The sequence below is a fragment of the Mesoplodon bidens genome (assembly GCF_964165515.1).
Source record: "Mesoplodon bidens genome assembly, chromosome: 12".
Lineage (NCBI taxonomy): Eukaryota > Metazoa > Chordata > Mammalia > Artiodactyla > Ziphiidae > Mesoplodon > Mesoplodon bidens.
The window spans coordinates 41,537,045-41,552,421 of NC_138168.1; the positions used below are offsets into that span (position 1 = coordinate 41,537,045).

The window sequence follows — 15,377 nt, forward strand, 5'->3', positions numbered from 1 at the left end:
ATATAACTTTTCATTAAAATTTCTGGATTCTAATCCTAGGTCTGCAACTTAATAGCTAGACTAGAAACAAATCAACTGAAAATTCTGCCCTAATTCACTTACAGATGAAATAAAAGGAGTTAAATAGTTTTAATACCTCTTCTAAAAATAAAATTTTGTACTTATTTAAGACACCTTCTTTATCAAAATATAACTTATTAAAAACCACAAGCAAACCTCTATTAAATGAAAAACTTATACTGTTTCTAACAGGGGGAAAAAAATGGGCTAAAGCAGTGGTCCTTAACCAGGGAAGATTCTGCTCCCCTGTGGGTCTGGGGACATCTTTGGATGTCACCAATATGTGTGTGTTACTAGCATCTAGTGGGTAAAAGACAGGGATGCTGCTAAACATACCACAACGCATAGGACAGCTCTCCACAACCAAGAATTATCTGACTCAAAATGTTCATAGGGCTAAAGGAAGGAAAGCAAACACAAACAAAAAGTACAGAAAGGTGATTAGTAAAAAGCTTTCACGTACCTATATTGCAAAAAAGTAAACTGGAAAAAGAAACATTACTGTGCACATTACCAATTTACTGACACTCAGCTCCAAATTCACCCTTCAATATATACACAGGCATAATGGACACAATTTCTTTAAGCATCTCTAGTGTGACAATCACATTAAGCTTTCTCAGTAGAGAGTACTGAAAGGACACTGCAGGAGAAAGGGGCTCCTGCCTACACACACACACACACACACACTGAAGGCCCCTTGCCCAAATTAGCACCCTGTTTTCCTCTGCAGGCCCATATGGGTGGCTGGCCTACAGTTTCCCACAAAGATGCCAGTCCCTCTGCATTCCTGTGTCACTTGTTGCTGGTGGCCCGCACTCCAGATTTTCCTGACTTCCCAGCCACTGTAGACCAGCTCCAATCTGGGCAAAACAGTGAACTTCTCTACCAACCCAATGGGCTGGAATATACGTTCTCCAATGAGTTCTAAACCCAGCCCTGGGAAGGGGCTCCTTTTAAGTGTGACCTTCCTCTTTAGCCCTAGGGTACCAGATATGATTTTCTTATATCTTCAGTTACTCTTTTACCAGAGTTTAATCATTCAGTATATAATACTTAACCTATTTAACCCTCTGTGTGGTTTCTATCTCCTGACTGGACCTAGTCTGATACAACTATGTTTTAAAGGAATAAAGACATAATAAAAATCTGTATTAAGATTAGCTTTATCTTCTTATAAAAATGTTATGTTCTTAAATAAAATAGGCATTTCCTCAACAATACCAAAAACATTCCAACCAAGAATAATCTAACTTTTATAAGTCAAAGTTATTAACTAGAAAGACACAAATAAAAGAAATTAAAAGAAAATCAGTGCTGAGTTTCAGTTTATAACCAAATGTCTTTCACACTGGGTTTTGTAACATCAGGAACTCTTCTATCCCTTAGTCAATAATTAAATAAAATTGGAGTAAGGATGTATTGCTAACTTCTTACATGGTAATGAATCAAGTACATATTAACCTGTTACCAAACAATACTTTGAATATTGGAACTATGTTATTAGTTATTATAATTAAGTTGTAAATTTAGTTATTTGTGTCATTGGCCACGAAAACAGTACCTACAAGTAAAAGAAGCTCAATGGTCTTTAGCTGCTCATTTTTTAAACTGTAAAATTAGGTAAATGAACATCTATTTCAACAGCTTTCACATTAATTTAATTCTAATTCTAAAACAAAACAAACTACTAAGTAGAAGAAAATTAAAACTAGCAGTCACTTAGCTTATACAAAGAATGGGAGGAAAGAAGGTAACTGAACGTACTTCTTGCCAGAGCTATTAAGAATATGATTGGGACTTCCCAGGTGGTGCAGTGGTTGAGAAGCTGCCTGCCAATGCAGGGGACACGGGTTCGAGCCCTGGTCTGGGAGGATCCCACATGCCGCGGAGCAACTGGGCCCGTGAGCCACAACTACTGAGCCTGCGCGTCTGGAGCCTGTGCTCTGCAACAAGAGAGGCCACGATAGTGAGAGGCCTGCGCACCGCGATGAAGAGGGGCCCCCACTCACCGCAACTAGAGAAAGCCCTCGCACAGAAACGAAGACCCAACACAGCCAAAAAAAAAAAAAAAAAAAGAATATGATTGATAAGTTGGTTTCTGTTTTCTATAGCTGTGCTATAGAAAGTCAATCTATTTTTTTAAAGATATTAAAAACAGAATTCCTCAAAATCCTGGTGGCCACCAATTTTTTTTTCTCACTCTCTGCTGAATTAAGCTTTTATATTGGTCTTGGAAATTTTTTTTAAATCCAGAAAAAAAAATTTTTTAAACCGAATCAGATCTTCCTAAGAAGCATGAAAAATAAATTGATTACATTTGTATTCTTTATTCCTCACATGGAAAAAGCTGCAGAAAAAAGTGGCAATCTTAAAGGATGTTTCTGCTCTTCCACTTAAGCTTTATTAAGAACTCAAGGCAAAATAATTTTTAATATTCAAATGCCACAAACAATGTATTCGTCTACAAGATCCCACAGGAAACATGGAGGACATCTAAGGGACTGTGACGCAGCCTCAATTCAGTAATGTGGTATCGCTGGCTGGGATATAACCATAGGGAAGGGGTGAAATGGCTTCCACATGCACACCATCCACTTCCTGCTCTTTAAGTCTGTGATGTCAAAAAGAACAGATTTACAGCACCCTAAATAAGTGTCAGATCATGATGGCCCATAAAACACAGGCTTTAAGCATTTCTTTAAAGAGAAAAGCAAATGGTTGAAAATTACTACTGAAGGGAACACACTCCTCACAAAATTCTGCATTTATCAACAGTATTATTCAAATCAGTACTACAGGTGGCCATGTAATATACATGGTGTTTTGACCAGAGGCTTTCAAAATTTATAGCAGAAAACATATCCAAGTACAGACCTATTTGAATTAATTTCTTAACATGTAATATAGTAAACATCTTTGTGAAGCAAAATAGGAGGGGAAAAAAAACAATTAATTACTGGTAGGGTACCAAACACAGGTGTGTTAAATATGTGACCTGTATCTTCAAACTCATTTGTCCTCTGAGTCATATGTTAACAGGACAGTTAGGGCTGACCCAGGGAAGGGAGCATTCTCTGTACGGCACCAAGTCCACGGGTGCTTGGATGCTTCTTAACAGAACTACACCCACACATTTCCATGAGAACTTCTGTTTGAGGTTTAAAGTTACTGTGATATATCTTCAAAGAAGTCTTGAAAACGCTTCAAGGACCCCTGAAAATTTGTCATGAAGACAGAAGTAGGCAGGACCAGCAGGCTGGCCTCTGTATTAAGGCTGAGAGGAGAACCAAACCAGGAGAAGGTCAATCCTTAATCCTGTTCGTAAACACTCATCTTGGCAATAGGATTGTACCCTGGGGAATTTGTGGTTTGAGTGAGTCAAAAGAGCAATAAAACCTGGATCTGAGGAAATCTTTGACCTGGAGCATCACTGTCTCAGAATAAACTGAGAGAAGACATTTATAGTAGTCTCCCCTTATCCATGGGGGATACGTTCCAAGACCTCCAGTGGATGCCTGAAACAGCGGATAGTACCGAATCCTATACATACTGTGTTTTTTCCTATACCTACATACCTGTAATAAAGTTTAATTTATAAATTAGGCACAGTAAGAGACTCTCCTGATTGCCAGCATCACTAACATTTGGGGGCCATTATTAAGTAAAATAAGGGTTATTTGAACACAAGCCCAGCAATACCACAACAGTTGATGTGATACCTGAGACGGCTACTGCGTGACTAACAGGAGGGTAGCACATACAGTGTGGATATACTGGAATCATCTCCTATACTTCACATGCTGAGGTGAGACGGAGCAAGATTTCATCATGCTACTCAGAACAGTGCACGATTTAAAACCTGTGAGTTACTGATTTCTGGAATTTTTCATTTAATATCTTCAGACCACGTATGCCCACAGGAAACTGAAACTGTGGAAAACGAAACCATGAATAAGGAGGAACTACCATACTCCTCTGACCTAAAAAAGAAGTGCTATCTATTAAAATAAAGTCAATTACTGGGGTTCACTCTCGGAATACATTAAAGATGCTGTAACACACAGTCTAGAACACTGGCATCAAGGAGAGGAATCAATATATATTTTTACAGTTCAGTTCCCTCTGTATTCACTGCTACAACTGTCATCTAAACCTCTATCAACTCTCATCTGAACCACTGTGACAGCCTCCTAATTGGTCTCTGCCCTTCCACTTGTATCCATAATACACAACATCCAGAATGCTCTTTTAAAACATAAATTGAATCATACCATGAATGAATAAATTTCCAAACATTTTTCTAATGGGCCATAAGGAATAATGCTTTATAATGTACTTTAACAATACGATTATTTGAAGTTAAGTACTAGAATCATTATTAAAAGAAAAAATCCACTGCATCTCCTTACTGGCTACAAATGGGGCAGACTGGCTCGCCACTCAAACTCTGCGTGCAAGCAACCACAATGTTGGTAATGAAGTACCTCCTTCCCAGGAAGCTGGTTCCTTTCAGCCCCCTCCCACTCCCTTGGAATGCAATGGTTCCTGCATCCCTCTGAGATCTCGCTGCCTACCAATCTGCTTACTTACTAAAGCTCCAAATCACACTATTTTTCTTTTCTGTCCCTAGAAAACACCAAGCTTATCCCCATATCAGTTAGAGGCTTGGAATCCCCCACTTTTCTAATCATCACGTAGCTGCTTTTTTGTCATCATCCAAGTCTCAACAGAGTGTCACCTCCTCAGGGGAGAATTTCCTCATAATTCTAGCTAAAGTATTATTGTTTTCTTCTAAACACTTACCGTTCTTTGAAATTACCCTATTTACATGTTTAATTAGTTACTGTCTCTCTCACCCAATTAAAATGCATTCCAAGAGTCAATCCCAGTAGTTGACTTTATTTTAATAGACAGAATTCAATTACTGTATTTCAACCAATTAAGAAACATTTACTTCAAATTTATTTTCAAATTGGGCCAGTAACAACATAAAAGGGATTCAAAATTCAAAAAAAATCATAATATAAAAAACCCCCAACTTATTCTATGTGCTCATGTTAAAAATTTTAAAAAAGGAAGAATGACCTTCAATTATATTCAAGTCTTCACTGACTCTAAAAGACAATTTTTAAAGTAGCTTGCTTGCCAAAGAGATTTAAAGAGCTATAGCCAGTGGCAGGCCAGTGCTAATTAACTAAATGTATTCCTGTGTAAATCACCTATAGATTTTTAACCAGACTACCTGACTTGTTACCTTTGAAAACTATTGTAAATTGAGAAAATATTTTTCCTCTCAGGTTAAGTTACAGTTTATCACTTTCCTAAATTCAGAGGGCCAGAAACAAATTTAACATGTAATCAAGCCCATTTTTACTTCACTCAGAGCACTCCAAAGTCATAAGACAAAAACAAAAATCTATTTTAACTTTTGAAAGACCAATGGAGAAAAAGATACTACATTATATTAACTATTATCTTTGCAATGTTTATTATGCAGGATACTCTATCTTTATTCTAATACAAATTCCTCATGCTTCTGATGAGAAACTGTAAATGAGAAAATTTTATTAATAATTATGCATAGACAAATAACAAACGCTTAAAAAGGTGGGTGGGGCACCAGCGGTCACTGGAGATGCAATATATAATGCAACATTTCTCAGCTTTAGCTGCCTACCTGGACCACCTAAGAAACTTAAAAAAAAAATACTAATGTCAAGGATCCACTCCAGACCAGTTATTTCAGATTCCCTGGAACTGTATTTTTTGGAAACTCCCAGATGATTCTAATATGTAGCCAGAGTTAACAGCCTCCAGATAGAAAATACACTGACTTTAGAATCAGAGATCTGGGATCAAATCCTGGTCCCATCTCTTACTAGCCCTGTAAGCTCTTTTCCTCGTTTTTAAAGTTGATAATGTTTATCTAATTCTTGGGAAGACTCATTAAGAAGGCATATCCAGGGAGATGCATGAGGGAAGGGATGTGGGAACAGATGTATATGTATGACTGATTCACTTTGTTATAAAGCAGAAACTAATTAAAAAATTAAAAAAAAAAAAGAAGGCATATCCAGGACTGGGACATCACAGGAATTAGTAAATGTAATATGATTACAGGTAAATTCTATTCTATTTCAAATCCATCTCATCTGTCCAAGGTGGCTACATGAAAAATGCCTCTTTAAAAGAAGTCCCCCATTTGCAAATAGTTCATATTATGAATCTCCAGTTTAATTCTAGGCAAGGAAGAGAAAAGAAAAAGTAAAACAACTGATAGAAGTAACAGTGTACTCAATTAAGTTTTTACTTTGTAGGTTCTGCATAGAGTTAAATCTATTAAAGTGTTTATTTATTCCTATTATGTACTTAATTGAGTACTGGGAGCTGTAGAGAATTAAAAACCAAAATATAAAACAAGTACACGGACTCTCCTTTACTTAATATGTAGTTGGGGAAGCCAAATTGACATACATAAAGTTATCACAATTTCTAATGAGTCCAATTGGTCCTTTATTGTGTATTAGTAGTGCCTGATGGTTCAAGTCCTCCCCACCCACTTCTCTTCTAATGCAGGTGACCAAGTGACAGATGCTTAAGTAAAAAGCATGTTAAAAGTTAGGCTGGGCCTGGTAGCGCAGTGGTTAAGAATCTGCCTGCCAATGCAGGGGACACGGGTTCGATCCCTGGTCTGGGAAGATCCCCCATGCCATGGAGCAACTAAGCCCATGCGCCACAACTACTGAGCCTGCGCTCTAGAGCCCACGCGCCGCAATTACTGAAGCCCGCGTGCTCTAGGGCCCGTGCTCTGCAACAAGATAGGCCACCGCAATGAGAAGCCCATGCACCGCAACGAAGAGTAGCCCCCGCTCGCCACAACCAGAGAAAGCCCGCGCACAGCAACAAAGACCCAACACAGCCAAAAATAAAAAATTTTTTTAAAGTTAGGCTGGTAAAGAAGTGGTATTAAAATAACTCAAGTGATGCTAGAGTGAAAAGTCATGGGTTCTGATTATAGTAGAACCTCAGAGATCATTTTTTATTAATAACATACCTGAACAGAGTTTAACTGTTTTTTTAAAACCCTAAATGAATATTATGTTGTTTGATTTTCAGAGCAACTTACTGAGGTAAGCTGCAGTTCAAAACAGGTAAATGATTTGCTTGAGGTCACCAGGCCAGTAGATTCTCAGGGATGCTACTATATCACAGAAAACTTTCAGTTACCTTTCTATAAATTACAACACGCTTGCTTGTTAAAACTCCAAGTTGAGTCAATTCAATGATGTATGATTAACAGGAATCTGAGAAACTATTAATGAACAGAATGTTCATATTATCAAGAATTCCACAGTCCTATACTTCAAAATTCTTGCTAGTGTCAAGTATAATAGTTTACCAAATCTTGTCTCCTTTGGCAGTTACAGATCACAAACTGAACAGTTAGCAGTAGCTGCTGCAGAAATAAATACTCAATAAACATTTAAGTAAATAAAAATTTACTTCAACATGTACATTAAGGCATTATTTTTCAGTGAGAACAAGGAAAAATGCAACTGATAATTGAAAACATCATTCAATTAGGAACTACCTCTTAAAAGCTGCCATGGACAATGATGAGTAAAACTGGAAAATTCAACCACAGTTTAACTTTTAGCTACTAGGATTATTCAGGTGGCAATTACTACAAAATTTATTTATTATAACAACTCATTCACTATCAAAACAAAGTTGATTTGTAAAATTATACACATACCCCCCAAAATAGGGCCCACCCAATATTTTATAAACTATATTACTTCCTGTAGTGAGTTTATTTTAGAATAAATACTATTATTTTAAATGTATTCAGTAGGTTTTAGTAATAAGTGATATACATAATGTATCCTAAAAGTTAATCAGGATTTCTAAGAATTCCAGTAGAAATAAGAATAAAGTTATTAAAAGTTGAAATTATTCTACCAGTGCTTCTCAACTTATTCATTTACACTCAAATATCTGAATGCTACAGAATATTATTCTGAGTGTAATAACACCTTAAAATAAATGCTGATAAAAATATTGGGGGGAAACTTTTTTTTGAATTTTATATTATTTATTTTTTGTACAGCAGGTTGTTATTAGTTATCTATTTTATACACATTAGTGTATATATGTCAATCCCAATCTCCCAATTCATCCCATCACCACCAACACCTTCCCCCGCCACTTTTGGGGGGAAGCTTCTGTATGCAAAGCCTCTCTCCGTCAGTCACTGAGCCTATGCTATTGCCCTCTTCTCTTCCTCCTTCCCAGATATTAGATGTCCACTGATTGCCTTTCTTCCTCTGCTCCTCCTTCCTTATATTCTGAGTGGACAAATAGCAATACATTATTTTTCTTGCAAAAATGTTTTTATAGAGTTTTAAAAACCCACATAAAAATAATTTCACCTTAAAATAAGCGAAAAGTTAAGTGCAGGTTAATATGTTTGTAGGAAAAAAATCTGAGTTTATTAACAAAAACAAGAAGCTAGTTTAAGAAAAAGAGGCATATATCTTGAAGTGTACTTCTGAGTGTGGTTTATGGTAATGTGAAATAAAGCGAAATCTGAATCTGGTTAAATCTTTTATGCAAATAAACTCCAATTAAAAATACCATTTGGGATATTTCATTGATATTCCTCTACAGAGAAAGATAGAAATAAGCTAGATGTAGAAAAGCCCAGGAACCAGAGATAGTCTGGATCCTAAAGGGACCCTGTGGGAAGAAATGCTTCTTAAGTAGAAAGCCACTTTGAAGATAATGATCAGGACTTGACTGAACACCCTGTATCTTAGATACACAAATTTGTTTATTTTGCACTCATTTTTTATGGGTTGCTTCTTTTCTAGTTTTCCAGCATTTGGGTTAAAATCGTGCAACTCTCTGAATGTTAATTAAAACACTGGAATAGTTTAATATTTAAATGTAATTTTCACATAAAAGGATTTCTGAATCTTTTACAGTTTCTAAAGCAATAAAAGACACATGCAATGAATAATAACAAATTAGCCCTGCTATAGAATGGCAGTTACTTCTTTGGTTCAGAAAAAACATCATTAATATGGAGAACTGTGACATCAAGAACTCGTTATCACAGCCACTAATCAGGACTGGTCTGCACAGGCAGAGATGGAGTAAATAGAATGTCACGGGGATAGGACTGGGAGAGTGGAGGGGGAGGAAATTCTAGAATTCTCAATAAAGTAATTTCTAGGTCTTTGTTAAAAAGTACATGAAATGGGTACCTGGGAATAGGTAACACACTGGCCGGCATTAATTAGACTGTTGAGCTAAAATGTTTATTTGGTCATCCAGACCCTAGAAAGATAATGAAAGAATTGGTCAGAGAGTAGGTAAAAGTTTAAATGAGAGGTAAGAGAGGGAAAGAAGTGTTATCAACATACTCAGAACTAGATCAAGTGCCACACAGAAAGCTGGAGAGGGAGAGGAAAGGCAGCAAAAGAAGGAAAAGGAAAAATATGGAAGACACATGTTACTTTAAAAAATGTAAACAGGGACTTCCCTGGTGGTGCAGTGGTTAAGAATCCACCTGCCAATGCAGGGGACTCAGGTTCGAACCCTGGTCCGGGAAGATCCCACATGCCACAGAGCAACTAAGCCCGTGTGCCACAACTACTGAGCCTACGCTCTAGAGCCCGCGAGCCACAACTACTGAGCCCGCGTGCTGCAACTACTGAAGCCCGTGCGCCTAGAGCCTGTGCTCCTCTACAAGAGAAGCCACAACAATGAGAAGCCCGCACACCACAACAAAGAGTAGGCCCTGCTCGCCACAACTAGAGAAACCCCGCATGCAGCAACAAAGACCCAACGCAGCCAAAAATAAAATAAATGAATTTTTAAAACATGTAAACAAGTCTTACTGAAATGACTGCATACTATTGATTCATTTGTCATTGAGTAGTCACCTCAACAAAAATAAAATAATCCTCGTCATCCAGAAACAATTATAGCTAAGTTTACAATAAGAAGTTCACATGGTTATGTTTATACAAGAAGAGTTAACTGATTAAAATAACTTTTTAATTTGTTTACATGTCAAAGTCCTTTTGTTTAAAGAATATAGTTCCAAATACAGCCTAAATGAGTCACTGTAACAACTGAACATAGTAGTTCTCAAAGGCTGAGTTGGTGGAACAGATGTGAAACTTCATAAATAAATTGGCCCACGCTTTAGACTTTCAAACACATCTTACAAGGCTGTTGTGATGACAGTGATAATTCATGTAAAGTACCCAGGACAGAACTTGGGGATTCAATAAATGATCACTGCTACTTTAATGGAGAAGCAGTTTTATGCATTAATTCTACATCATGGACTCCGGAGCACGGCTGCGGCGCTTGCGCACTTGGAGCACGTCTGGCTGTCAGTAATGCCGGGAAGTTAGCTGTCGGGATCCATAAAATTGTTTTCCGTCCCTTTTCCCCGGTTTTTAATGTCAGGAAACAGCAACGTGTGACTGCCTCACAACTAGCCGCAAAGTGCAAAAGCCGCCCAAGGATGACAAGAAGAAGAAAGATGCCGGAAAGTCGGCCAAGAAAGACAAAGACCCAGTGAACAAATCTGGGGGCAAGGCCAAAAAGAAGAAGTGGTCCAAAGGCAAAGTTCGGGACAAGCTCAATAACCTAGTCTTGTTTGACAAAGCAACGTATGACAAACTCTGTAAAGAAGTTCCCAACTATAAGCTTGCAACTCCAGCTGTCGTCTCTGAGAGACTGAAGATTCGTGGCTCCCTGGCCAGGGTAGCCCTGCAGGAGCTGCTTAGTAAAGGACTTATTAAACTGGTTTCAAAGCACAGAGCTCAAGTAATGTACACCAGAAATAGCAAGGGTGGAGATGCTCCAGCTGCTGGTGAAGATGCATGAACAGGTCCCACCAGCTGTATATTTTGAAAAATAAAACTTTATTAAATCCAAAAAAAAATTCTACATCACCTCTCTCAGAGCAGTGGTACTCAAATGGGGTGATTCTGCCGCTTAGGGGATATCTGGCAATGTCTGGAGACATTTTTTAATGTGATGATTGAGAACGGGGAGTAGTGTGCTCCTGGCATCTAGTGAGTGGGCAGAGACCAGGAATGCTGCCAAACGTCCTATAGTGCACAGGACAGCCCCTCCCTGCCACCACCCCAACATCAAAGAATTATCCAGTCCAAAACATCTAATGGTGCCAACAATGAGAAATCCTGCTCAAGAGGAATGGCTCTCAACCTTTAGTGCATCACAATCACCTGGAGGGGTGCTGGACCACAAGTTACTGGGATCTGCCCCAGAGTTTCTGACTCAGTTGGTTTAGGATACATTTCTAATCAGTTCCTAGCTAAAACTGATACTTCTGTCCCATTGTCTACACTTTGAGAAACACTGCTCTAGAGAAAAGTGATCAGGAGCTAATTGACAAAACAAAAAAAAATTTACGAAAAGTAAGTACACTTGGGGTTTTCCATTCTCTTGAGGAGAATTATGATATTAAGTTTCAAAACAAAAGATTCATTTAAAAACAAAATAAGTTAAAATATATATGCACATATACCTTAACATAGGTCTTGGCAATTTTTTTCAGTCTGACATCAAAAGCAAAACCAACAAAAGCAAAAATAAACAAGTGGAACTACATCAAAGTAAAAAGCTTCTGCTCAGCGAAAGAAATCAACAAAATGAAAAGACAATCTACTGAATGGGAAAAAATATTTGCAAATCATGTATCTGATAAGAGGTTAATATCCAAAATATATTAAAAAACTCATACAATTCAATAGCAAAAAAACCCTAAACAATCCAATTTTAAAATGGGCAGAAGATCTGAATGGACATTTTCAAAGAAGACATATAGATGGCTAACAGGTAGATGAAAAGTGCTCAACATCACTAATAATAAGGAAAACACAAATCAAAACCACAATAAGATATCACCTCACAGGCCTCCCTGGTGGCACAGTGATTAAGAATCCGCCTGCCAATGCAGGGGACATGCATTCAAGCCCTGGTCCGGGAAGATCCCACATGCCAGCGGAGCAACTAAGCCTGTGTACCACAACTACTGAGCCTGCGCTCTAGAGCCCACGAGCCACAACTACTGAGCCTGCATGCCACAACTACTGAAGCCCGCGAGCCTAGAGCCCGTGCTCCGCAACAAGAGAAGCCACCGCAATGAGAAGCCCGCGCACCTCAACGAAGAGTAGCCCCCGCTCGCCACAACTAGAGCAAGTCCGTGCACAGCAACGAAGATACAACACAGCCAAAAAAAAAAAAAGATATCACCTCACACCTGTCAGAATGGCTACTGTCAAAAAGAAAAGAGATAACAAGTGTTGGCAAGGACAGGGAGAAAAGAAAACCCTGTGCACTGCTGGTGGGAATGTAAACTGGTGCAGCCAGTATTTTAGTTATTTTGTTAACTGGTAAGGTACAGCATGATGACTACAGTTCATAATACTGTATGGCATATTTGAAAGTTGCTAAGAGAGTAGATCTTAAAAGTTCTCATCACAAAAAAAATTTTTTTACAACTATGTAAAATGACACGTTAACTAGACTTATTGTGGTAGTGAGCACTTTGCTATATATACAAATATTGAATCATTATATTGTACACCTGAAAATAATATAATGCTACATGTCAATTATACCTAAATTTAAAAAATTAAAAACTAAAATAAAAATATAAAAACAAAGTTAAACTATATATGCATATATACCTGTGTATATATATGTGTTTTGTGTTTGTGTGTATATTGTGTTTTTTTTTAAGAAGAAAGAGGAATTATACTGTAAATTCAAATAATAATAATAGGTCATGAGTCCAAGAGTGAAAATCAATATCCGGATATTGATATTGGATCAATATCTGACAGATGTTCATCTGCATTTCCTTTATATAGGGTACCAACATTCATAAGAAAAAGCTTCTTGAACCTTCCCAAACTTACCTTACAAAAAAGTGACAGTACGTTACAAGGCATACATTTTTTTATTTTTTTTAACTGGACCAGATAAATAAAAGATATCATAAGGTAGCCTTCTTACTGTAGATAATTTGGAATTTTATTTAAAATGACATTACAAACTAAACCTTTGTATTCCTGCAACACTAAGAGTTCACTAAAAATATTTTCAAGTACTGATCAGAGTTTAGCTGAGGTATAAATCTAGTCTCATAGATTTGTACATTTATCAACTGAATCTCATACACAAAAATGTATTCTCTCTACCACTGATTAACTCTGGAACATATGACCATTCACTGTAATTAATGGACTCTTTTCAATAAACTTATGTTGGTATAATTTGTAGTGCATTATGAAATAACTGTCTAAATGTTTTCACCAAGTTTTATTATCCATGATGTTCACTGCCAAGTATACCCAAAGCACTGTAACAAGCTATGATCCAAATTATCACCAAATTTATTTACTCATTCAAATCATGTAATTCCCAAGAGCAATCTTTCTCCAGAAGCCAAGCAAAGTATCTTTATGATTTTATATTAAAACACAAATGCATAAACTTTTTAGATCTTTATCATTATTTCTAATTACAGAAAGTTAGAATACCAAGAGATTGATTTAAAACATGTAGCATAATATAGTAAAATGCTTGTTTGTTCAACAGTAAAACTTGAATGCTCAAGCAGGTTACAAATTTTCTCTAAGCAAATTTCTCACAAAGTTGTAGATTCCTGAAGCCACACACACAGCTTCAGACTGAACTTATTCATCTTACTATAATGCAGACAAAACAATAAGGAAAACGACTATCTCACTGTATGCAGAAAAAAAAGCAAAACACGGTTAGTGGATATAAAGAACTCTCAAACATTAGGAATATATGGGATTGCTCCATATTCATTGCCTTGTAACACTGGGACATTAACTGTCATATCTTTTAAGATAAAATAACAAACAGGGCACTTATTGTTAAAGTAAATGACTATGAAATTAGAAGCTGCAGCATTCGATTCAAATCTGTTAAGCTTTCTTCATCTACTGACACACACTCACAATACTTAATTCTATCAACATCTAACTCAATGCATCTGCACGTGAATGTCTCAGAGACATTTCAAACTTTTCTTTTTTAATTTATTTAATTTATTTATTTTTGGCTGCGTTGGGACTTCGTTGCTGCACACGGGCTTTCTCTAGTTGCGGTGAGCGGGGGCTACTCTTCGTTGCAGTGTGTGGGCTTTTCATTGTGGTGGCTTCTCCTGTTGTGCAGCACAGGCTCTAGGTACGCAGGCTCAGTAGTTATCGGGCTCTAGTGCACGCTCAGTAGTTGTGGTGCACAGGCTTAGCTGCTCCACGGCATGTGGGATCTTCCCGGACCAGGGCTCGAACCTGTGTCCCCTGCACTGGCAGGTGCATTCTTAACCACTGCACCACCAGGGAAGCCCACATTTCAAACTTTTGCCTTCAAGGCTGACCTTCTCAATTTGGCTTTGTTCCCCATCCCAAACCTATTTTTTGTCTAGTTATTTCATATCATGGTATAAAGCACTACTATCCATCTAGCTGCCCAAGTCAGAACTCAGGAATGATTCTTTCCTTTCTTTCAACCTAAACTTGAAACCGTACACAAGCCCCTGTGTCCCTGTCCTTTGAAGTAAAAGGCTTTTGCTTTAGTCTCCCAGGCCTCCATTGTGTCTCAAAAGGCTGACTCAAGAGTTAATGATTAGGAAATGTGAAGATGTAGAAATAAAGAATAGCTGTTGGGCTGGGAAACTGGTAACAATTTAGACTATAAATCCACCACACAGCACAGTCACCCAACTCCCAGGTCCCTGAAAGATACAGATAAAGGCCTGACACACATTCCTGAGTTGTTTTTAAAGGAAGCAGGCCCCCACCAGATGGAAACTGCTGACCACAAGAACACAGATCCTAGTCTGGTTGAAACCAGAAGGTTGATGATGCTTGGAACTTCACCTTGATGCCAACCAATCAGAGAATTGTGCAACAGCTGATCACACACCCTGCAGCCCCTCCCTCACACTGCCTTTAAAACCCCTTCCCTGAAAGCCGTCGGTGAGTTTGCGTCTTTTGAGCATGAACTGCCCATTCTCCTTGCTTGGTGCCCTGCAGTAAACAACGTACTTTCCTTCACCACAACCCAGTGTCAGTAGATTGGCTTTACTGTGTGTGGGTGAGCAGACTCAAGTTTGGTTTAGTAACAACCTAACACCCCATCTAATAATAGATTCTGTCAATGCTACCTCCAAAATAAACCCCAGATTTACTGACTTTTCTCCATCTCTACCATCATCACCCTAAAGG

General features: G+C 37.8%; 2 protein-coding genes across 5 annotated transcripts in view; one reads left to right on the forward strand and one right to left on the reverse strand.

The window, feature by feature from the left end:
* Positions 1–15,377, reverse strand: part of ATG5 (autophagy related 5) — a 119,146-nt gene that overhangs the window by 55,316 nt on the left and 48,453 nt on the right. The window lies entirely within an intron of this gene.
* LOC308626236 (small ribosomal subunit protein eS25-like) lies at positions 10,386–11,029 on the forward strand (the record flags this gene model as incomplete). Its single annotated transcript, XM_081251090.1, has 2 exons — positions 10,386–10,475; positions 10,549–11,029. 2 exons carry the CDS (start codon positions 10,386–10,388, stop codon positions 10,969–10,971), a joined length of 513 nt encoding a protein of 170 aa, XP_081107216.1. The 3' UTR covers positions 10,972–11,029.